At 40.0% G+C, this 22,729-nt stretch overlaps 2 protein-coding genes across 6 annotated transcripts in view; both read left to right on the top strand.

The window, feature by feature from the left end:
• Positions 1-9,580, top strand: part of LOC124156456 (uncharacterized protein C18B11.02c-like) — a 76,617-nt gene extending 67,037 nt beyond the window's left edge. For all 4 annotated transcript variants that reach the window (XM_046531021.1, XM_046531020.1, XM_046531019.1 and 1 more), the window contains 4 exons: positions 228-448; positions 1,480-1,670; positions 3,886-4,481; positions 9,294-9,580. In XM_046531021.1, coding sequence (XP_046386977.1) covers positions 228-448; positions 1,480-1,670; positions 3,886-4,481; positions 9,294-9,362 — 1,077 coding nt within the window. In that variant the 3' untranslated portion in view covers positions 9,363-9,580. The remainder of the gene's footprint in view (positions 1-227; positions 449-1,479; positions 1,671-3,885; positions 4,482-9,293) is intronic.
• Positions 9,581-15,489: 5,909 nt separating this feature from the next.
• LOC124156455 (enhancer of mRNA-decapping protein 4) overlaps positions 15,490-22,729 on the top strand; it is an 85,738-nt gene continuing 78,498 nt past the window's right edge. For both annotated transcript variants that reach the window (XM_046531017.1, XM_046531016.1), the window contains exons 1-3: positions 15,490-15,600; positions 15,931-16,014; positions 20,780-20,985. In XM_046531017.1, coding sequence (XP_046386973.1) covers positions 15,953-16,014; positions 20,780-20,985 — 268 coding nt within the window. In that variant the 5' untranslated portion in view covers positions 15,490-15,600; positions 15,931-15,952. The remainder of the gene's footprint in view (positions 15,601-15,930; positions 16,015-20,779; positions 20,986-22,729) is intronic.

Below are 22,729 nucleotides of genomic sequence, written 5' to 3'. Positions count from 1 at the left end.
AAGGCTATCAATTCTGGTATAGGTTTTTGATGTTGAGAAATTTTAGGAAGTAACTGTGGACAATACAGTGGTGAAGGTTCCCAATCACCCATAGGTCCATGCAAATGATTTTTTTTCTCAATGGAATTTTCCCTCTTTAAATTAGGTAGAATATTTTTTCTTGCTTGGCTGTATGTTTTTCTTTTTCCAAATTTTGATTATTGTGTCTCATACATTTTTATATACAGGTTCATCCTTGCGGTAGATATCGTCACAACACTGTTGTTTTTATCTTGGCTAAAGAGCATGGCCTCCGTGGACTGAGAACTATTCATCGCTTAGACAGGCTGACATCAGGAATTCTTCTCTTTGGGAGGAATCCTCAAAGAACCAAGCTAATGGAGCAGCAGATTCGAAATCGCCAGGTGCACAAACAGTATGTTTGCCGAGTGGAAGGAGAATTCCCTAGGTGAGGTACACACTTAACAGAACACTTACATAGTTACTGATGATGATTTGACTTCCTTTATTGAGTAATATTACCCAAGAATGAGCTTTGAATGTCATGTGGGCTATTCAAGAAGAAATATCCAATATTACCCATATATTTACTTCACTTTTTAGTAAAATTTGCTTTTTTACCAGATGGTATCTAGATGTTTTATGTGTGATTTTATGTCTAATAATTGCATAAAATGATTGTATACATATTGCTAAATATTAGCTGTTCAGGTTATTTAAATCAGGCAAAACATTTTTTAGTTGCTAAATTGTTAAAAAAATGCCAGATATTCAGAAAATGTACTCATTTTGGGTTGGCAGTAACCTGTTATATGTATGTACTCAACATCACAAACCATTAAGAAATTCGTAATTTTTTTACTTTTTTGTTAGAGTTTGAACTTTTTAATAAAAAGCCGGAACTGAAGATAAAATTGAATTGGTTTAGCTCACTATGAAGGAATATTTTCAAATTTGATTTAAAGACCAATGCTTTTGATTTATTTCACTTAAGGCGGCTATTTATTATACTATTTGATGCCAATTTCTTTAGGCCCCGTTTTTTTATTTTTGTGCGTGCACAGTTATAGTAGATTTCATTTTTTATTCTTGGCATTAGTGGTGAAAATAAAATATAACACGACTGGGTCTCAAGGTTGCTCACTATTTATTCAATCAATCTTTCTACTTTGCCTCATCTAAGGAGTTTAATTTTAAAGAGTTTAATTGTGTGAAATTTAATGATGTTTATGAATCAAAATTAAAATATTATCCTGTATAAAAACTATTTTATTCAATTAATGAATATCTAAATGGAAATTGACCTGGTCTTCTTATATATTTTGTGGTTTAGCCTACTTTGTCACTTTATACATCTACATATCTCTTGTCTTATAAATTTCATTAGCAAAAAAGCATAACTACACGTAATAATATAATAGTATAATGTTAGGAATGGTGGTGAAAACTTTTTGATGAATTGCATGTTGATTTTTTCAGTGCACAAGTCGATTGTCGTGAGCCTATCCATGTTGTAAGCTACAAAATTGGTGTTAGCAAAGTATCTCCGTCTGGGAAACAGTGCCACACCACTTTCCAAAGGCTCTCCTACAATGGAAAAACAAGTGTAGTCCTTGCTAAGCCACATACAGGTCGTATGCATCAAATACGGGTCCATTTACAGTATCTTGGTGAGTTTGTCATTATAGTCCTATGTTATTTGTATGTAGTGAAATTTGTTTGATACAGTTACTACCTTTTCAGGCTTTATTGCCTTGATTACATAATTTATTTAATGCCAATACATAATTTATCTCTATTCGTCTGATTAAGGTGTCCAAAGTTTTGACTTTGAGTGTTGGAATTGGCTGTTGTATTCAGTTTTTTTTTAACTTTTGTAGAAAAATCTAATTTCATCTGTATCAAGGTGAGTGTGTGCAAGAATTTCGAGCTTGGCTTTTTAAAGTGAAAAATTAACTTGTCATTCATCACACGGTTATTTAAAAAGATGAATGGCCCAAATTATTGTCTCAGCTTGGATGAATTGTGTGAACTCATCACCTGACTCCATAAGTGGAGTAAGGGTGGGGGCTCGTGCCACCCCCCCAGGATACTTAAAAAATAGACAATCATTTGAGCCTTGAGCCCACGTCAAGACAGATTCGCCGGTCATTGGTCATTTGCTAGTCAGTGCTTGAAAAAAAATTGCCTTTATATCAAAATAGAGAGTATATTTCATACAGTAATTGTTGTATGTAGTTATTAACCCTTTTCTACTAATGACGAAAATATGCATCAGGGCGTTTCTTGGTGTGGGAGACGGAAGCTGCAAATTTTTGTCAGAGATTTTTCTACGCAGGAGAACGAATGCCGAAAATATACGTTTCCTTACTCTCCCCCTTTTATGATGGTCGCAGGTTCGTGAAGTCTTAGCTTCGGGACCCAACAAAGCGGGACTTAGGTCGTGCCCTCGAAATCTGGGAGCTGGCACCCAGACCCCTCATCTTATATTTTGCTTCTTTGTGGTAAGGGACCGTGGTCATTCAGTCAGTTTTCAAAATATATATTTGTTCATTTCTCAAAAAATATAAACTAAGAATTGAATTTTTTGTCTTTTGAGCAGCATTTACAATTTTTAAACGAAATTCTACGATAAATGTTAACTTATATCTCGATTTCAGTGTAAACATCAACAGGAAATTGTTGCTGCATTAAATGCTTTTAATATTGATGGTAAAGCCCTGTTCAAAATTCAACGATTCTCAGAATAAAACGAGGAATTCAATTCAAAGTCTGCAATTTACGTGCAAGTAACAATTATCCATATAGCTAATTCATGTGAACAAAACATAATTGACCGCGAACCAATGCCGCTGGTAGGGTTATAAACCCCCAAAGGAGGGAGTCCAACTACCCTCGGAGTCTGAGATAATGCGGAGTCCCCACCAGGAAGTGTCAAAAAAGGCTGGTGCTGAGAGCGTGTAATTATCCGCGAGACCCATCTTAACGAATGTCCTGCAAAAATGCTTCGTAGAGAGGGGACGGAAGAGTCCCTTTGGGCTCAGTACAGCAGTCATGCTAAGGAGAGAACTCCACTGTCTCGAAAGGGTTAATCCCAAATCTGAGAAGACCATTTGCCTGTCAAACCTTTGTGCCCCTCCCCCCAGAAAAAAATCCTGGATCCACCCTTGCCTGACTCCGTATTCATTTGGTTCTCGTGGGAAGCAACTTTAATGCACAAAACTAGGTACATAGTTTGAAGGATTTTTTACTGCTGCAATCAATTTTACATGTAATTTAATGGATGCAACAGAAAAGGATATTTATCATCTTAAATGTAGCAGTTATTTACCATTTGTACCTCTCTTGAAGAGTGGTAACAAACTTTAAAAATGAATATACATGTACTGTGAAATGTCACAAACACCAGCATGACAAAATATTCAGAATAATGAAACATTCAGAATAATGAAACGTTAAGAATTATGAAACATTCAGAATAATGAAACATTCAGAATAATGAAACATCCAGAATAATGCAATTATTTTCTGTCCCCTAGACATTTCCTATATTATTTAATGTATAAGGGTACCAATTTAATGAAAACATTTTTTTGGCTGAAATTCAGGATAACTAAGTCATAAATTACTGTCATGAATTGAAAAATTTCAATGTAACGAAATTTCAGTTTAACGAATGTATTCCGGCGGTCCATAGGATTTCGTTATGAAGACATTTCACTGTATATATTTATTGGCCTGCCACATTTGGGAAGATTTGTTGATGAAATTAGCTGGAATAGTTTTTGGGTGTACACTTACAAGACATGCTCGAATGTAGGGATGAAGTAATTTCATTTCATGTCGTACATATTGTCATTATATATCTTTTCTTGTTATGAATAGGTTATCCAATTTTGAACGATCCTCTGTACAACAGTACAGTTTTTGGGCCAAACAAAGGCCGTGGTGGAGATTTTGGTGGCAAGGGTGACGAAGAGCTCATCAAAGACCTAATTTCGATCCACAATGCTGAAAATTGGCTTGGGGTGTTGGACGGTGATGTGGACATTCAGGAGAGGCCGTCAAGGCCTTCTCCCCCACGCAGCCAACACAGCGAGCAGGAAGAGGGAGCAGCAGTAGTGAAGACGACCTTCATGGGGATGGTTGACGAGGCGTCTCGGGAACTCGTGAAGGAGGAGGAGTTGTCGGCCTCTTCGGCTCAGGACGGCAGGAAGGAGGAGTTGGCGAGTGTGAGGGAAGGCAGCGAAGGGCATGCGACCACGACAACAGTGGGCACACAGACACCTGGGAAGGAGGACGGGGAGGACGGTGGTGGCAGCGCTGTGGATGCAGAGTGGACCCCTCAGCCGGTGAAACCTATGCAGCCCTACAACCCTGATTTGTTGACTGTCGATGAGAACTGCCATGAATGCAAGGTTAACTACCGTGATCCAAAACCAAAGGACCTTGCAATGTACTTGCATGCCTGGAAATATGAGGTACATCTATTTCTAAAAGAAGTATTTTATGTGTGAAAATGGTTAATTGTATGTATATCTGATGGTACATAGTATAAATATGATGGAATTTGAAACCATTGTGCCATTATTTTTATGATTAGTACAGTAAAGCATAATGGAGGGGACCAAAATTTGGGGAATTTGATGTATGGAGGTTCACTATAGAGAGGTTTTAGTGATAGGCACCATTTTTTCATATCCTTTGTGAAGGCACCATTCTATTTATGGAGGCTTCTAAACCATTATATTTATGCATTTAAATAAACATGCATGCATTAGGGAACATATATTTATTATTTGAGAATTACAGAAAGCGACTGCTATCGCATGATTTTTACCATGATTCGAGAGAAAACGATGTGTCTCTCTTAATTCAAAAGTCACATAAAATGTTGGAAATAAAGAAATAAAACTTTGTAAGGATCACTATTATTTTAATATGGGCACGACCCGGGTTTCGTAACGTGGTTACATCTGTAATGCTATGTATGCCCGTAGCGGTTTTTGACGAACTTTGCAGCCTTCCTTTGTATTTTATTCATATCACGGATTAAGTCTTTCTGCTCCGGATCCCATACGCTCGCTGCATATTCAAGGTGCGGTCGGACGAGTCTGAAATAGCACCTTTCTTTTACTTTCTCATCCAAAAATCTTTCCGCAATATGCTTGACGAATCCTAGTTTCTTCTGGGCTATGCCGAAAATATTCCTTATTCGTATTACCCATGAGAGATTCGAGGTTTTCGCAACTCCCAGGTACTTCTCTTCTTCTGTTGCCTTATGTTAAGGTGGAAGGTGATTGCCCCGTTAAACGATTTTTCTAATTGGAGTGATGAGTACGATATTATCGACGTGAAACCTTCGCTAATATATAACAGTCACTGCATTTTTTCTGTCTAGCTAATCTAAATTGACATAAATTGGAAATTGTAAGTTTTACATGTTGTAATTAATTGAATATATTATTTTTCCCAAAAAAGTCACCACGGAGGAATTCTAGCCAAGTTACTTGTGAAATGCGACTTTTAAAACCAAGATATATGCAGGTGTAAAATAATAAATCGAATAATCATAATGACAAAAATACGACCCGTCAGAGGGCATTGCCAGCAGAGAGTTGGGGGAACTAGAACGACTCATCCGCTCTGCAAGAGGAAGGGGGGGGCCTGCAAGTGTTCTTTGGGTGTTTGGGAACTCTGCCTTCCTAGCAGCAAGGCTTGGAGAGAATATGGACGAACGGAATACAGAGGGAGGACCCTGTAAGATCATGAAATTTTGTGAAGTCTTTTTTTCTCGGCAGAAACGTGCTAGCTAAGTGATGTGTGCAGTTGGAATTTCCAGTCTGTATCGTCTTGATTAGGTCTAATACTATTTACACAGGCCTGCATTTATATGATTCAACCATGTTTTTAAGTTCTGTTGATGGGAGTACCATATATTTTTGTCAGCTGAATCCGAAAAATGTCTTATTTTTACTAGATTGAGTCAGAACTTTTTTTTAAATTCCCCATCTGTCAATTTCTAAACTATCATATATGGAAGATAATCGAAAATGTAAGATGCACAATTATATATTTACTAACGTGTAAAATGCAACGTAATGCGTACATACCTACTTTTCTAATTATTGCGTGTAATCCTTATTAATTTCATCATTGGATATATCAGTGGAAATTATATTAATACAATTATGCTGATTCAATCAGAATTATGCTGTTGTAGTAAAAACTTCTCATTGCTTTTTGTGTGCGACCTAATACAGGAACTCGTGATTCGTTGATTATTTGATTAATATAAGTGACTGAACCATGATTAACAAAGTTAAATTATGTTGGAAATGCTTCTTATTTGGACTCTTTTTATATTTGGTGCCCAATCCTATTCTTAAAATCATACACTAATCCCAGAAAGTTATTGGCTGTCATAAAAGAGCAAGGTGCCTAGATGTGACTCATGCTATCAGGGTGTTTCAAAAATTGGGGATCAGGAAGGCATGTCGCATGTTAAAAGAGGGGGATGGCCAGAAGGAGAGGGGGGAAGATATTCGAAGGAAACCACTTACCATTGCTCTCAGGTACCTTGAAACTTTTACTCCACTTCAGTGAAATTTTTTCCTTCTATAGAACTCCGGGCTCAATCCATTCCTCTCCCCATTCCACTTCCAGCTTTAATTTTTAACAGGGAAACTATTTACATGCTTAAAATGCTTAAAAAATGTCAAAAATATATTGTGTTTGGTGTCATTTTCTTTAGAAATTTTGTGCACAATACGAATATTTCAATCCAATCAAAATCCCTCATAATTTGCCGAAAGTCATGGCTAGACACGTTTGAACCCAATAGGTTACTCATTTTTTTGGCCTGGAGAAAATGGGAGCTTTGAAGAAGGTTGGCTGAAAAAGGCCAGTTGGCAAGAAAGGGTGAAACAAGTTTCTATTGTTCTCGTGTAACTTGATATTTTATTTCGAAGGGTATATGGTCTTCGTAACATGAAACCTGAGCGAATGTGGGATGTAGTCACAATTCTACGGCGCTTTGGTTCTCCTGATGATAGTTCCATCTCTTAGCAAAGAATCACACTATGTGCCGATCGTGTTTAGTCTCAATACCAGTCACAGCATAAACATGGTTATAATTGGACATACTCTGCAAAAAAATGTACTGACATGCATTTGCTCTGATTAAGTTCCAGTCCCCATTCTTGGCTCCACAAATTAACATTGCTTAAATCCTATGATAGAATTTGATGGAGTGATCACTAATTTCATGATAAATGACAGCGTAGTCAGCAAATAAACATATTTTATTGCTGATTCAGGTATATAATGAACAAAAAGGGGTCGATTATGCTTCCTTGTGGAACACCTGATGTTACTTTAACTACATCAGATCTAATTCCGTCAAGAACTACTTTTTGTTTACAGTCATTCAGGAAGTCAATTAATTATGTGTTGATTTGTAGTGTGATTCACAAATTTAACAGCTGTAATGGACTCTTTTTTTTTTTTTTTTTTGAAGGAAAGAGATTTTAATATCCACAGTAACAAATAAATCCTGTCAACAGCATATAAAGCCAAGGGCAAGGGCGTACCCAGGATCAAAACTAGGGGGGGGGGCTAGCCATGGTTGCTCAAGTTATTGGTAAGATATAAGCATGGAAAAGGTTAATGAAACCAACACTTAACGGAAACTGTAACAGCTCTTTATTAGTTTTTAAAATTATTTGCTTGAAAAAATATTATTTTCCTTTTGTGATTTCCACCTGCCCCTCGCTGGGTATGCCCATGTATAAAGCCACTTGCGTGACTGAGTGACTTATTGATTGATCGATACAATTCCCTTCTACTTCTGGAAGAGCTGGAATATTGCATGCAGGTGGGGACCAACAAGTATAAGATTCCAAAAACCCCGACTTTCTGCTGCCTTCTCTCCCCAAAATAATTCAAAATGGTGCAATTTCCAGTTTTTATATCCTGAATTTTAATGGTCCACCCAATATCCTGTGTGGTTTACAACGTAGAGAAAAATTGTGGCAATCAATTTTTTCTGACTGCTTCCATTTCTGCCGCTGATGAGAATTTTTTTTACTCACTACTGACTGCTGGTGATTCGTGGAGAAATGTGTAACACCACATTATTCACTCTTATTCCCCTTGAATATTCTAAATATTTTCATTCCAGTATTACCTTGCATATCTGTGGTCGACAGCCTCTAATGCCAAAAGTATGCAAGCTAGAGGCACAAAGCATTGGGCATTCTTCTGCCTTGAGGCAGTAAAGCTTCCTGAACATTCTGGTATATTGGTATTATAAGTCCTCAGCACCTAAATTATGAACTTTTGTAGGATTGATAATAAATGAATTCCTGATCATACACTTTCACCATCAGCCCCTTCATCTGATTCAATATCCATGATAAGTTGGACAGCTTAAGGAAATGCTCAATTAGATGCAGGGGCACAGCTAGGAATTAAGGCTGGGGGGTTTTTGGTGCAATTAATACTGGAGGGTCTGGGGGTATGGAAAACCCACCAGGGTAAGTTGTAGGAGCGGGAGCCCTCTGCCAGAAAAAATTAATGATAAATGAAGAGCAAACTTAGTGCATGTCCACAGTAATTTTATTTGGTAAGACGCGTTTCAGCGACCTTACTTCGCTATCATCAGGTACAAAAAAAATTAAGATAAATGGTTCAAAATGGTGAGTTTTACGGCCTTCTGTGGGAAGCAGTATTCTATGAGTAGTATTAATCCAACTAATTGTAAGTTAAGTGGATTAAACTTGAAAATTTCTCTGAGTTCTCGTGGGTTGGGGGGGGGAGGGTTTATCCCCCAAAATCCCCCCTTGCTGTACCACTGATTAGATGTATGAAAAAGGCAATAGAATGCAATGAAGGGAAACTCTTAAGATAATTTGGACTTTGGAAGTGAAATTGGCTAAGAACACATGTTAAAATAATTTAAGAGAGAAAAATTTTGCTATATAGCAATCATTTTCCTAAATGGAACCCATTTTTTGCCTATTTTTAGGGTACTTAGGGTATAATTGTTTTTATTTTTACTTCAAATGTTTATTTGTATGTTCGCGTATTTCTGGTTGCTGTTAATTTTGTATTATCCCTGTTTTTGGACTCAACAAATGGAGAGTTGCTCCAGAGGCCTTTCATATCTTAATTCCTCTTTTATTTGTTCCCCTGCAGCCTTATTTAACTGGGTTACTATGATACACTGCTTTAGTTGAGGCTTAAAAAAGCAATAGACATTCACATGATGTTTCTTGTTTTCATCATTTTAGGGTCCAGATTGGTCATTTGAAACAGAGCTTCCCAAATGGACTCAAGTGGATTGGGTGGAAGAAGTTTGACTGTTTTGTGTTACTTATTTTCCAAGGTTGACTCAATGGTGTCAGTTATACACTCTTAAGACAGTTTTTATAATATCATCTTTTTTTCTACGGTCTCAATTGTTTTGAGACATGTGATATTTTTTTAAATACTGTGAATGAATTTTTGTTGTGAAGTGCAATCACATCTGCTGACTATGTTCTACAAAACTTTTTAATATATTGTTAATGAAACATCATTTGTGTGGAGTTTTCTTCTTTTATTAAATTTCACGTATTTTAATTGGCCAATGCTGCAATCTGTAATCACTTGTTATTTCAAGTGTCTATTCATAAGGGCAGTTGTACTTATCGTTGACTTAATGTTTTCAAAGATGATTTTTTTCCCTCAAAAAGCAAGTTCCCCCATCATGTAAGTTTCTGAAAAAAAGCTAAGAGAATGACTTTTAATGATTATCGCTATATTTTAATCACCTTATTCTAATTTTACATGCCACTTCACTTTTTCTGTGCTGTTGACAGAGGGATGGCTTCTGTAGGTTAAGGATAGCTAAAGGTATAGGTAAGTGGTCTCTAGGTACTCCAGGAGATATCGGATCAGAGCACTGCCAGATTACTGGAAATCACTAATAATGACACAATTAATTGGCAGAAACTATTATTGTATACGTACATGTATATAGTAATATATTGTATTATGTGTACACTACATTAGGGATAGGTCAATGCTTTTGAGATGTGGGTGTGGAGGAGGCTGAAGAGAGTGAAATGGGTGAATAAAATGAGGAATGAGGAGATGCTGGAAAGAGTTGGGAAGACCATTATTGAGAACTTTAGGGTCTCTGAGGGTTATTTTTGTACAAAATAACTAAGCCCTAAGTAACAATGAACATCATCATCATCATCATCACTGGTCAACAATCCTAGGATTGGTTTGACGCAGCTCTCCACTCAGTTCTCCTATCAGCTAATCTTTTCACACCTACGTATTTCTTCTCTTTCACATCTCTCTTTACTTGTTCCATATATTTTGGTCGAGGTCTTCCTTTTCCATTCTTGCCTTCCACTTGTCCTTCGACGATTGTCTTCAACAATGAACAGTATATAAATTTATTTCGTCACGGATACACTCGAGTCGCACTCCGGGAATCAGTGATGTGCGATGTCTGCGGATTCAGTTGCAGTTCCGTGCTTCGGCAGCGCACAACCGGCGGTTGGCAACCCTTGAGTTTTTCTCTAAGAAGCTGATGACGCCACAAAGGAAGTACTGCCCATATGATCGTGAACTCTTGGCTGTGCACGACGCTATTCGTCATTTCCGTCATATGCTTGAAGGGCGACATTTCATTGTGTTTACTGACCATAAGCCGCTCATTTTCGCGTTCCAACAGAAACCGGAAAAGTGCTCCCCAAGTTTCTCCAGTGCTCCAGTTTCGCTATTTAAGTTACATTAGCCAGTTCATAAGTGATATCCGCCATATTGCTGGCAAAGACAATATTGTTGCGGACACACTCTCGCGCGTGGAGGCTGTATCGCCTGCTGTGTCTATGGAAGACCTTGCCAAAGAGCAAGAAGCAGATGAAGAACTTACCGCGCTCCTGAGAAGCGGCTCCTCTTCCCTTGTGTTAAGGAAAGTATGTGCGCCTGACAGCGATGTGACCCTCATGTGCGATGTGTCCACCCCTGCTGCCCGCCCCCTTCGCAGACATGTGTTCAACTCCCGCCACAGCCTGTCTCACCCGGGGATTAAAGAATCAGCTTGACTCATTGCTAGTCGGTTCGTGTGGCCCTCTATGAAGAAAGAATGCAAGGAATGGGCCCGGAATTGTTTACCTTGTCAAAAGAATAAGGTGACGAGGCATGTTAACTCCCCAAATGGTGATTTCACTACCCCCTTCACATGTTCGAGCATGTGCATTTGGACCTAGTGGGCCCCCTGCCATACTCCGGTGGTTTCCAATATTGCCTTACCTTGGTCGACCGCTACACTCGTTGGCTGGAAGCTTTCCCCATTTCTGACATCTCGGCGGAGACGGTAGCCGAAACATTTTTTCGAGAATGTATTATGTACGCATTTTGGCACCCCCCGCCGAATCACTACCGATCAAGGCCGCCAGTTTGAGAGCCTCCTCTTCCGGAAGCTGGCTGATCTCCCGGGAGCCACACACCTGAGGACCTGAGGCCTACCATCCTTTTGCCAATGGGTTAGTGGAGCATCTTCACCGGCAACTGAAGGCAGCCATACACTGCCACGAATCCCAAGGCTGGACAGATTTCTTGCCGGCTGTCCTATTGGGCCTCCGCTCAGCTTTTAAAGAAGATCTCGGTGCTACCTCCGCGGAGTTGGTGTACGGAGAACCGCTGAGACTCCCTGGCGAGTTTCTATCGCCATCGACTGGCCATACAATGGAGGACCAGTCCAATTACGTGGTGCAGCTGCGGCGGCACATGTATAAATTGAGCCCCCGGCCCGCATCCTGTCATGGCGAAAGAGCCATTTTTATTTTCAAAACATTGGCTTCCTCCCCCTCTGTGTTCGTTCGGGGTGACAAATCCCACGAAGCCTTGCAGCCGCCTTACGAGGGCCCATTCGAGGTTCTCCAGCGAGGCAGCAAGTGGTACGTGCTTCGCATACGTGGGCGAGAGGTGATGGTCTTCATCGACCGCCTCAAGCCCGCCTTCACCGCCTCCGATGACATCCCACCCACGCCTGCAGCACCTATGACCATTATACGGCCACTCCGGGAGGTCGCAGCGCCGACACCAACAGCGATGCAGCGAGCGTTTGGGATCCCGTGCAGATAGACTTAATCCGCGAACTGAATAAAATACAAAGGAAGGCTGCGCGTTTTGTCAAAAACTGCTACGGGCGTACAGACAGCATTACCCAGATGTTAAGCGAATTAGGATGGGAGCCATTGGAGACTCGGAGGCTGCGCGCTAGGCTTAGATTGCTTGAACAATTGAGAATGGATATCTTTAAGAGCGACACAGAGAACATAATATTAGAGCCACACTATATTTCCAGGTCCGATAGAAGCGATAAATTAAGAGATATGTTTTGCCGAACGGATAGATATGGGAATTCGTTTTTCCTCCGAACCATAAAGGACTTTAATAAACGCTAGTACCAACCTCGTTAGAGTACTTCATTTTTTTTGAAGCTGTAAACGGCTGGTGTCCTAACACCCCCTGCCACACGCCTTTTAGGCGGCTTGCAGGGTATTATATAGTTGTAGATGTAGATGATGACCGAACAGCCACCGTTACCACAGCCTGACGGGATGGTGCCGGCTGCCGATGGCCGCATCACAAGATCCGGACGCAGAGTCCATTTCCCAGCACACCTGAGTGACTTCGCCACCTAACTCCCTATGAGCTCGAAACCTTCATCCCCCTTTCCGTTCCCCATTTTCTCTCTTTCCTATTTTTCAAAATATATCATTCCAGATCCTTGTCACTGGTGAGGGGGTGGTGTAGCGTTCAAATCATTGCGTGCTACCACCGATAGGCAGCACCGTCTGGAGGGAGGCAAGTGGAGGACCCTTGGCGCCGGCAGGGTAATGGTACCCTGGAGATTTGGTGCCCTTCTCCAAGGAGTAGCGTCCTTGAGCCCACGCAAGAGAGACCTGCGAAGCCGAAGCGTGGAACTACAACTGAATCCGTGGACAGCGTGTATCACGGATACACTCGAGTCGCACTCTGGGAATCAGAATCACAATAAATGCATCTGTGTAATTGTATTCTTCATTTCTGTTAATTTTGTTTTCAGATGTATACAGTAGATACGCTAAAGCATGAAGTGTGTATGAAAATCAGAATAGGTATTTTGAGTCATCCTCATAGAAACAAAATCCACTGATTATTATAAATGTATTCTACCGATTAAGGTAGGTTTCCATGGAGTACTTGAGAAGAATTATAGGATGCTCCCTCCCCATCAACCACTTCCCTCCTCAGTTCACAATAAGGCCACTCCCTTTCATTTTAGTAGTGACAACTTATCAAATGTTCACTACCAGATGTTGCACTGTAGAACCATGTAGTGGTGAGTACAGGCTTGTGGCATAAAGTTCATTATGTAGAAATTTTCTCACGCAGTATCCTGATTTCCTCTATGTATCCGACTTCTCAATCAATATTTAGATAATCAGGACAGCCAGGATATGCCCAACAGCTGTCCATTTAATTGTCTATTGGCATATCCTACGTTATGCGTCAAGCAGACATCTAATGGCTATCCAGGCTGCCAGAATGTTTTTACTTTACATCTGTGTAACATTCATCTTTGTAACCAATGGATGAGGGCATTTTCACCATGAGTGTAACCAGCCAGATGAAAGTAATTAATGATTCTCATAATCCAAAGAAATCCCCTTTGTGTTCCCTTGGGCAACCAGCTGTTGTTTCTGCATCATCCCACAACATGATGGCTGGACCATGTGGATACCATCCTTGCCAGGGGCTGGTGTGCTGCTAACCCTTCTGTAGCATGTTTAACCTGGCAGTTGTCAGCATAATTCTGTCCTAAGTATGTCCATATCAGATAATAAATGACAATTCACAGGTAGTTGCCCTTTTTCGACATATGCGGAGCAGTGGTTGCGATGACAATAGGTATGAATGTTGACATGGCATATAGTCACTGCATGTCTGTGTGTGGTGGAGTTCATGAAAAATGAACACACGCATACATACATGGGTGGTGTAAACTTCCATATTTAGGAACAATCTCTATGAAATGTCCATGCATTGTGAGACATTTTTGAATTTAAGATAGATATCAATGAATTACCACTGGTGAACCCTCGAAAATGCTCCTATACCGTTACATTTTGTATCTGCAGTGCGATGATCTGTAAGCTTTGTCTTGAAGACAAGCGTAGAACACAAAAAGTATGTCAAGACGAAAAGCCATTACATATGCTTACAATAGGAACGAAACCCTTGGGTCGGGTTCGCAGGATACACTCCTGGAGCAGGGACTATAAGCAATCAGCTTTTTTCCTCTGCCACCAGAAGGGGAAGGAACAAGGAAAGGAGGTGCCGCTGCGATGAGAGCCCGACGACGCCTCCAGGGAAAGGACGGGAAAGGAAGGAAGGGACGAGGAATCCTGCACCGTCACAAAGGCGGGCAGGTCCTACTACTAACGAAACCAAGCTTACGCAATTAATATGCTACCAATTTTAGTAGATTTTCCTATGAGGAAGAAAAATCTATCGATCAAATCGGTAGATAAATACATAGATAGATACATATGCTTACAGACAATCTCACTGATAACAAACAATCTAGATGCTCCTTGCCATACATTCGACAGTTAGAAAAAGATTATGTGGCATTTGGATGAAGCCAATGTTCTACTGAAGTCACTTGTGTCATGAGGAGTAGGGAGGATGAGTGAGGTGAAATCGGCCGTTGGCATTACACTGCAACTTATGAAAAGCACCTAAGGTACTAACAGCTAAATGCTCTATGAGATACTCGGAGTCCTATAATTGAATTACCCCCAAAAGCACCACTTTGGCACCAAAATATTGGCCAGAAGCATTTGAAGGACTAGAGAAATGTTATCTATCTCTTGAAACGCTTATCTATCTTTCACACAAAAGAAGATGTCTTTCCATGGACCCTAAGGAGTAACCTAACGGTGGGGAACAAGGGTATCTCACCAAACCTTTCTGTTTAAGTTGTATGACAATATTGGCTCCATCTGTATATTCATTTCAATTTCCTAGAGGTTATTAATCACTAATTTTTAACAGGGAATAAGTTGCCGTGTATTTCCTTCTATTTGCGAGCACAGAATTATAACACAGTTTTTTAAGGCTTTCCAAACAGAATAATGTAAAGCTTTCCCTTACGACATGAAAACCTTTCACCACTGTGGATCTAGAATTGATCATCATCGATTAAAGTATTTTGAAGCATTCGGTGAGTAGGTAACTAGAAACTTCGAAAAGGCACGTGAAACGAAAACATCTGATTCTGATGTATCCTCATTAAGCCCACATCTTATTCCTGTGGTTGCAGTAAAGCAATTTCCCCCTCAGCTGTCCCCTTCCACATTTCTGGCGCGGACATTGTTTCAAATGTTTCCGAAAAGTTGTTCGACCATGCGGTTTTCCCGTGTCAATTGTCATCAAAACTGCTAATTTTTGAGTAGTTACGGTGGATAGGGGGCGTTAGAAAAGTGTATTTATGTCGGTAGAGAAATAAGACCGCATAGTATTTTATCCTTATGTTGGTCATTTATTGTAAGTAGTTTCTTATTGTAATATTTTGCGTGCCTGAATGAATGAGAATATATTTGACAATTGAGAATGATATCCTCTTGTACTTGTCTTGAATTCCAATGCCATGTGTCGTTAGATGTTAGTGACATTTACCTGGCTTTGACATCACGTTTGATTTAAAAAATTAATATCTGGCTACCTTTGACTTTCAATAGCTAGAGTAATATGCTTTTCATGATTTGAACCGACTTAAGCTTTTATCGACAACGTTCGGCTTTTGCCATCACTGGTTTAGTTTAATCTTTCAGTGACTATTTGATCTTAATGAATCCTCTCGTCTGAATATTGCAGGTGGTACTGTAAACTGACTGTGATGTCCGGAATTCAAAGTTCAAAGAGTTCGGTGCTGAAACCCGTCGCAATGTCTCAAACTATGTAAGTAGAAGTACAATTTATTGAATTGTGGTAGCGTTTTACAAATTGGATGCTTGGGTATGGCAGACTCAAGATGTACTTAGTCATGGAAATAGACATGTTATATTATCGGGGAGGTCGTGCAGTGAATTAATGCGTTTTGTTAGCTATGTTATAAAATGATATTTAATGGGCTACAATCTGTAATGGAATTAAAGAAGTTACACATTCGCGGATCTTCCTGAAATAATATTTCTTCTGTGAAATATCTATGTGAAACATTCTTTCAACGCATCCGTTGTAGTTTTCTTGCGTGAAAATTGTATTGCCATTTTAAAGAAAGATCAAATGAACTAAATAACTACTTCCTGCAAGAAGTGGCCTGGTCTTTATACACAGAGGGGCAGAAAATAGTCAAGGGATGATTAGGGGTCGGAGAATAGCCAAACAGAAGTGCGCGATGATGGGATACTTGCCCGAATGGCATCATAAAACGTGTCGGTGTATTAGAAAGAAGAAGGTGTTTTCAAACGACAAGTTGGTTGGTCATGTTTGGCTGGGCTTGTAAATATGGGGAAAATACCGAGAAAAATTTTTCCATGTACCATCAAAAATTTGATACCGGTGAAAAATTGTGTGTCATCAGCGTAATTCTTAGCGTCTGTGCCACAATTATATACCTTTCACTCGCTTATCATTAAGAAAGCTGCAATCCCTAATCACAATTGAAATTAAAATCTTGTTCTTGTAATAAATTCCTGCGTTGTGAAATGAAGGGAAAGAGGCTGTGCGATCTTATTTTGTGGTTGTCAGCTAGAAATTTGCAATGAGAAGGTTTCAAAACACTTGAGTAAAAGAAAGTAAGTGGAAGTAGGAGGTGAAAATTTAAAATTTTTATGAGATGTTAATTACTTAAATGTGCTATTAGCAAGACAGTGGTGAATGTAAAGATGATGAGTGAGTATATTTCTGTTGCAATTCATTACTCTATTTCTTGTTCTAATTTGTATTTAGAGTATGGTAAGAAATAATTATTCTCAGTTGTGGGTATAATTCAGCCTTTTTTAGTGGATGCGAATGAGAATGCATCCAGAATCACTTAGCATATTCTATGCAGTTGAAGTTTCTTTTCATCTAAATTCCTTTTTTTTGCGCATGGTATACCATCCTTGATTCTCATAATTTTACTTCTCCTTCCCTGCTTGCCTTATAATTCATCCCTTGTCAAATTCATTCTTGCTCAAGTGAAACGTTTTTAACGTTAAATGAGACTGGCATATAGTGTGAACCTTCCTCTCAAGGTTGCATTGCCATCGGTGGAAGCTCAGTGTTGTAAGGTTGTAACTATGACGTAAATTTACTAAAATCCCCAATCCCTCTCCTGTCAGCCTTCTGCCTACCCTTTTGATGCTTTTCTCCTCTCTGAGATCACCCAATACACCTCAGACACCCCAGGTCATGACTTGCACAGAATTCATGTTACGCTGGCCAGAAAACTATTAGCGTGCATCAGTTAGTATGGAGGTCTGTGAGATTAAAAGATCAGTAAAGTTTATGAAATTTAAAAAAAGTTTGAGACCACTTTGGTAATTACTGTTGTACAAGATGCAGTTGACCTTAGTGGATGCTTGTTGATACAAAAAGCGGTGAAGAACAAGAAAATTCCCTGTACTCCATGGTTACTGAGCTGCTGATGCACCTTTTGATGCTCAATATAATCCACTTTTTGTCACCTCTCGATGTGTAACGACCATTGCAAGAGTCTTGTCTCGACCGTTGAGATGAGACTTTAATTTCTTGGCATGTCTTGTCGAGTCTCGTCCTGAGACTCGAGAGACTCCTGATGAGACTCTCAGGCAAGGGGGAAATTTCCTATGAATACTGCATTCAGTCGCTAATAGAGTTTACTAAGGCATCCCTTACAACTCCTACGGATTTATTTATACTATAAAAATAATTTATTTAATGATTTACCTGCTGCATCCATTTTTTAACTTTATGCGCATGATGCTGATAGAGTTCCCAACAAGAGATTTGGAAAGGTTTTTATTTCCTTTTCCTGACCTACACCTGATGAATCAACCCACAGGATCTGAAAACTCCGTGTATCTACGGCCTGGCCCATTGTCAGCGCCATTGACTTACCAACATATAAATTAGTGAAATACCTGGTACCGATTTTACAGCCCGCAGTAGAAGAGGCGAAATCATACATGAAAAACTGTCAACATTTTCTTCGGATTATTAGTGGCATCGAGGTCAAAAAAGAAGACATCCTAGTCAGCTTTGACGTGACATCGCTCTTCACAAACATTCCTTGTGACGAGGCGGTAAATGTCATCAAAGACAGATTCGGAGAAAACATCGCCAAGCTGGCAGAGATTTGCCTTAAGAGCACTTTCTCCCGGTGGAGGAATAATTTTTATCTACAGACGTCTGGAGCAGCGATGGGTTCCCCTCTCTCCCCAACAATTGTAAACATATTTATGGAACACATGGAAGAAACAGCATTTCAGAATGCCTCCCACAAGCCTAAGATTTAGGTCAGATATATCGACGACACTTTTATAATTTGGACGCATGGCTAGGAAAAGCTTCAAGAATTTTATGCTTATTTGAACGGAATTAACGACAACATAAAGTTTACAATGGAGGTGGAGGAAGATGGAAAACTTCCATTCTTGGACATTCTCGTGGAAAAGAAGACGGATGGAACATTGGGGCATACAGCGTATCGAAAACCAACAGCAACAAATCGGTACCTGCACGCTTTATCTCACCATCACCCAGTGCAAATAAATGGAGTGGTCAACACCTTGATTCACCATTCCTAAACGATAAGTGACCAGAACAACTTTGACGAAGATAGGCTGGAGCTAGAGGCCATTCTGCAGGGAAATGGATTCGACGACAGAGTTATCTCTTGCACATTTAATAAAGTCATAAAAAAGAACGAGATCAAAAACAACACCGCAGAAGCCGTGAACTCATCCACAAATGACCTCAGTGACCAGAAGAAAGCCTTCCTGCCATACAATAAGGAGACGACTGACGTAATAGGAAATATCCTACAAAAATTCCAGGTAAGGACAATCTTCTCACCTCGCATACAGATAAAACATCTCTTAAAAACCATCAAGGATAGAACTCTACTACAAGTGGAAGGGGTCTACCGAATTCCTTACCAGACCTGTGGGAAGAACTACATCAACTACTCTTGTTGTCAGTGGACTTAAATATGCATATTTCTGGTTCTCATTAATAAGAAACTAATGAAGGAACTCAAGATAGAAGCTAATTACATATAAAAAGTATTCAAAATGTGATAATTAGATTCCAGACAATTTATGTGATTAACTTGATGAGGAGTGCCTTCCATCAAGTTATTGAAAAAGTACTTTTTCAAGTCATGTTTGAGCCAGATGAAATAAAAGTTTTCAGTCAAACATTAAAAATGTTTGTTTTCATAAGGTGTCCATCTCTACCTATGTCAGAATAGTCGGAGAGTGTTTTGGTGCTATGGACCAAACTAGAGGGCGTGGAGGGAGAAGGGGTTAGGGTTTTTTCTTTGGTCACTGGGTTTGGTGAGGGAGAATTGACCATTGGGTCACTGGGTAGGATGTCCTTGAGTTGGCCAGGGGGTGAGAATTGGTCTGTTGACAAGATGAAGGGCAAAGACTGTGGAAAGGTTGAGTAAAAGCTGAGAATGAATTTGAAAAAGGTTTTTGTTAAGTAATTGTTTTATACAATGGTAGTTGTTAATACCTCATTGGGCTTCCCATAAGGTTGGGCACTCCATTTCTGCTGATATTTCGATGAGATGCCTTTTCATCTTCCTCGGGGCAGGTTGATGAAAAAGTATTTCACCTAAACCTCAACTATACTCTGTTCATTCTATCTCTGCGGGTGAGCTGGTGTGGCCAAAGCAAGTGGAGATGAGGGGAGGGAAAGTTTCTCGACACGTGACTTTGCCAATCAAGAAAACATTAGGCGTGGCCTCAATGAGTCGCTCTCTGACCTCCGCCGAGTGAACATCGTGAATCTGCTCGTGGAGCAGTGTTGCCAAACCTCCTGCATTCTCCTAGTATGTGACTAAGTATGCCTTCCACCAAAGGTGCCTCATTCAGTGCGGTAGCTGAGAGTGTCATGGGCTTCTGTGAAAGGATTATCCCAAATGCCTTCCAAATGAGTAGGTATATTGTCTCAGCGCCGGGACCAAAATACCTGTGGCCACCTATGACTCGCACGTTTCCTGTGACAAAGTAGGGCGGCAACGTACATTTGGCAACTTTATGTTCGCTCCCCCTCTTTCTCTCGGTAGTACCCCTCCCCTACAAGCGATGCCATCCGAGAGTGTTCGGGCTCTCACGAAAGCTCACCCGCAGGCATAAAGTGAATAGACTATAAGGTGGTCTAAGTTTCAGATGATTAGTCATTTTGCAAGGCACCTTACAATATGACACATATGTAACCCACCTGTTTCGATTCACCAAGTTTTATGACTGTAACTTCTCACTTAGCCAAATGGCGACAGCTGCAAAATGAAGAAAAATAGTAAAGTTTCCATGGCATGGTAAGTCAGGTGTGACCTGCCAGTGGGTCACGCCCCAGAAAACGTGTTAATCATGCCAGATTTAATCTTACCTTGTGAAATATTGATATGTAATACTGCTGCATTTTCTGCACGTTGGTTGTCTCACCATCAGAGCCACATTGTGTATAACCTTGAGTATTTGCGGTTTGACTGTAAACATGTGTTGAAACCAGCTCTTTTTCTTTCCATCAGATCCTTTCAGGATTCTGCCGATGGCAGTTCATTTGATGTCCATGCTAAGGAGGTGATCGTTCGGGGCAGTGCAGGGAGTCACACGTCGGGCAGCTCCAAGGTGAAGCTGAAGAGCATTGTGGACTATGGATGGGAGTCGAGGCACTACCCTGGCAGGCTGGTGGCCATTCACATGGAAGGCAAATATCTTGCCTATGGGTTGAAGCGTAAGTACCAATGTATCAATTGGTATTTCATTCTATGAAAATATTTCAATGTGCAATGGCAAAGCATGTTAAATCCTGTATAGTACTGTAGGCTGTATTTTTGTATGTGGCATTTGGGAGAAAATATTTGTTCTACAATTGTGATGCATGTGGTGGCTTAGTGGCTGGGGGACTAGGCTTCTGATGGATTGGGTCCTGGGGGGTGTTTCAGAGTCTCGTAGGATTGGCGGCATCGGAAACGGATTCATTCCGAGTCGATCGGGAACCTATCCTACGCTCGTCTTCCGTGCGTTTCACCCATACTATCGGAAAGCGTTCCGCTTTTGGTATGACGTCAACAGTCATCCTCCTCCGGGAAACGAGAAAATGTCACAATATTCAAGTGACAAGTGAGCAGCGAAAATAACCTCCCGCAAGATTTGATACTTCACAAGGGAGGCGAAAGGTATATACGGGCATAAATAAGTGCTAATTGATATATTGTCACATAATTTATGCTGTTGCCGGGTAAAATAATTTTAGGATTGTTCGTATGTAGTTTTTTTTAACGTAATACCCTGTCGTTTTGAGCAAATTACGGGAATGAAGGAAAATTTGGAACGAGTTCGTTCTGCCATTCTCGTGAGAGCATAGTTGATTGTTTTTAAGAACTAAACTACAGGCAGTCACGAAATCCATAATTTTTTCCAACAACATATGGTTTACTTACTCAATTGCAGAAAGGTTTCTCGGGTTTTCCACCGGTTGATGTCGTCCATGTCTCCCGACGTTTCGATCTGCGACTTGCTGATCATCCTCAGGGGATCTTCCGAAGATCCCCTGAGGATGATCAGCAAGTCGCAGATCGAAACGTCGGGAGACATGGACGACATCAACCGGTGGAAAACCCGAGAAACCTTTCTGCAACTGATACGCCGGGAAAATCTAAGATCATACATACTTACTCAATTGTTTAACCAAATTGTCATATTTTCATTCAGTATCTCAATTAAATATGAATATTGATGATCATAAATGATGTTATGGCCTTCATGATATGCCGTAAACGCCTACAAATTTTCCGTGAAAGTGGAGCTACGCTGGAAGAAAATACAGTGATTACATTAGGTTGAATAGTGTCCATTAATAGTAATGGCTCGAGTTATGTACGCTAAAATGACGCAAAATAATTTTGTTAGTTTGTTATCTGTTTTGCACGTTCTCGGTTATTTCTATAACACCATTTTATTTGGTACGAAAATGACAAATTGTTGCTATTGATGCACCTTGAAATACATCTTCTAAACTATATTTCAGTGAGCGATAATTCCACAAAGAAAAAAATATTCGCTGCAAAAGGGAATCGAACTCATAATCTTTACCTCGCTGCATACTGCCTTAACCCGCTGCGCCACTGTCAATTGTTGATAGGAGGTTGAAATTTATAAACTATAAATAAAAGGATGGCATGAGGGAGCTTCGGTATAGTTGTTATCGTGGCTATTCCCGTTATGCTTGAACTAATATTTCGTATTAAAATGAATATTTAGAATGTACATGGAATGTACTGAAACCATGTACCATGGAATCAACTGAATTAGGTACATAACCACGTCTAATTTCGATGTGACTATGATGCCAAGTCATACACACAATCATTTCAAACTATACAAATTGTTATACTTCCTAACCCACGGACACGTATTCAATGCATTATGCTACCTGCATATTTGTAAGTCATTACGCCATGCATTCCAACTTGTTT

This window comes from Ischnura elegans, chromosome 3, assembly GCF_921293095.1.
Source record: "Ischnura elegans chromosome 3, ioIscEleg1.1, whole genome shotgun sequence".
NCBI classification, from domain to species: Eukaryota; Metazoa; Arthropoda; class Insecta; order Odonata; family Coenagrionidae; genus Ischnura; species Ischnura elegans.
The sequence above is the reverse complement of the archived record's forward strand: the minus strand, read 5'-3'. Positions and strand labels throughout refer to the sequence as shown.